Here is a 2,500-nt window from a genome sequence, read left to right as displayed (position 1 = left end):
CTTCTGCCTTGGTTACCTCCTCTGAGTATACTATACTACATAGTATACTATACTACAGAAACTCACCCAGACATGTCCTGTTTCTCCAGTTTGACAAGAATATCGTAGAGATTCTGGTCGAGCTGCATACGGTGTGATTGAGAGACAGAGAGAGAGCGAGAGAGAGAGGGTGGGAGACAGAGAGACAGAGAGAGAGATGATAGAGAGAGAGAGAGAGAGAGAGAGGGTGGGAGACCGAGAGAGAGAGAGAGACAGAGAGAGAGAGAGAGAGAGAGATGATAGAGAGAGAGAGAGAGAGAGAGAGAGAGAGAGAGAGAGAGAGGGTGGGTGGGAGACAGAGAGAGAGAGAGAGAGACAGAGAGAGAGAGAGAGAGATGATAGAGAGAGAGAGCGAGAGAGAGAGGGTGGGAGACAGAGAGAGAGAGAGAGAGAGAGAGAGAGAGAGAGAGAAGTTGAGAAGTGAGAGAAAGTAAACAAGGTATCCATATGAATTCATGGACTTGTTGGTTACATCAACATCAAGTCATCAGACTCACCTTCCCCATCTCCTTGTGGAACTTCTCCTCAAAGCCAGACATACTCTGGAAGGTGCTAATGTAGAAGCCAACTCGACTATGGAGACAGAGAGAGAGAGAGAGAGGAAGAAGATGGACACAGCAAAGAAGGAGTGAGAAAGAGAGAAAAGGGGTATTTGAGAGTTTTAACAAATAATCATTGTAAACCTTGTGTGGGATGTGTTAGTGCATAGTTAGTATTGTTTGTACTATCATGCACCTTTTGGAATGCAACAAAAACATAATTTCACTTTTTATTCCATAGTGAGAGTCACCTGTTCCATAGTGAGATGTACCTGTTCCATAGTGAGATGTACCTGTTTCATAATGAGATGTACCTGTTCCATAGTGAGATGTACCTGTTCCATAGTGAGATGAACCTGTTCCATAGTGAGATGTACCTGTTCCATTCCAGATGTACATGTTCCATAGTGAGATGTACCTGTTCCATAGTGAGATGTACCTGTTCCATAGTGAGATGTATCTGTTCCATAGTGAGATGTACCTGTTCCATAGTGAGATGTACCTGTTCCATAGTGAGATGTACCTGTTCCATAGTGAGATGTACCTGTTCCATAGTGAGATGTACCTCTTCCATAGTGAGATGTACCTGTTCCATAGTGAGATGTACCTGTTCCATAGTGAGATGACCTGTTCCATAGTGAGATGTACCTGTTCCATAGTGAGATGTACCTGTTCCATAGTGAGGGCAGTTCCTCCTGCAGATCTTCATTAATCTCCTCGAACACCTTCTGAGCTCTCTCCAACTCGTCCTCCGCCTGACACACACACACACACACACACACGCGCACACACACACACACACACACACACACACACACACACACACACACACACACACACACACACACACACACCAACAAACACAATATCTGTCACAAGGCACATATGGTCCTTATTTTACACTTACCATTCCAATATACTGTAAAATGCAGTTAACCAGTAAACCATCTAACTACTAGCCACCTACTAGCCACCTACTAACCACCTACTAACCAACTACTATCCACCTACTAGCCACCGAACTATCCAACTACTAGTCACCTAGTAGCCACCTACTAACCAACTACTATCCACCTACTATCCACCTACTAGCCAACTACTAGCCACCTACTAACCACCTACTAACCACCTACTATCCAACTACTAGCCAACTACTATCCACCTACTAACCAACTACTATCCACCTACTATCCACCTACTAACCAACTACTATCCACCTACTAGCCACCTACTAGCCAACTACTAGCCACCTACTAGCCACCTACTAGTCAATTACTAGCCACCTACTAGTCAACTACTAGCCACCTACTAGCCATCTACTAGCCAACTACTAGTCAACTACTGGCCAACTACTGGCTAAACACTGGCCAAGTACTGGTGAACTACAAGCCAACTAATGGCCAACTACTGGCCAACTACTAACCCACTGCCAGCCAACGACTGGCCAACTACTAACCAACTAAGCCAACTACTGGCCAACTACTACCCAACTACTGGCCAACTACTACTGGCCAACTACTAGCCAACTACTTGCCAACTACTACTGGTCAACTACAAGCCAACTACTACTGGCCAACAACTAGCCAACTACTGGCCAAATAATACTGGGCAACTACTGGCCAACTACTGCCCAACTACTAGCCAACTACTACCCAACTACTGGCCAACTACTACTGGCCAACTACAAGCCAACTACTACTAGCCAACTACTACCTAATTACTGGCCAACTACAAGCCAACTACAACTAGCCAACTACTACCCAACTACTGGCCAACTACTACTGGCCAACTACAAGCCAACTACTTGGCAACTACTACTGGACAACTACTTGCCAACTACTGGCCAACTACTGGCCAACTACTCGCCAACTAGCCAACTACTATTAAACTCCTAACCAACTACCGGCCAACTACTGGTCAAC

At 45.3% G+C, this 2,500-nt stretch overlaps 1 protein-coding gene across 4 annotated transcripts in view; it reads right to left on the bottom strand.

Moving 5' to 3' along the window:
* The window catches only part of LOC110501952 (myc box-dependent-interacting protein 1), a 61,398-nt gene that overhangs the window by 27,296 nt on the left and 31,602 nt on the right, over nt 1-2,500 (bottom strand). For all 4 annotated transcript variants that reach the window (XM_036959462.1, XM_036959463.1, XM_036959465.1 and 1 more), the window contains exons 8-10: nt 1,248-1,333; nt 537-612; nt 67-122 (exon numbers count right to left, since the gene is read on the bottom strand). In XM_036959462.1, coding sequence (XP_036815357.1) covers nt 67-122; nt 537-612; nt 1,248-1,333 — 218 coding nt within the window. The remainder of the gene's footprint in view (nt 1-66; nt 123-536; nt 613-1,247; nt 1,334-2,500) is intronic.

The sequence above is a fragment of the Oncorhynchus mykiss genome, chromosome 22 (genome assembly GCF_013265735.2).
Source record: "Oncorhynchus mykiss isolate Arlee chromosome 22, USDA_OmykA_1.1, whole genome shotgun sequence".
Taxonomy (NCBI): Eukaryota; Metazoa; Chordata; class Actinopteri; order Salmoniformes; family Salmonidae; genus Oncorhynchus; species Oncorhynchus mykiss.
The sequence above is the reverse complement of the archived record's forward strand: the minus strand, read 5'-3'. Positions and strand labels throughout refer to the sequence as shown.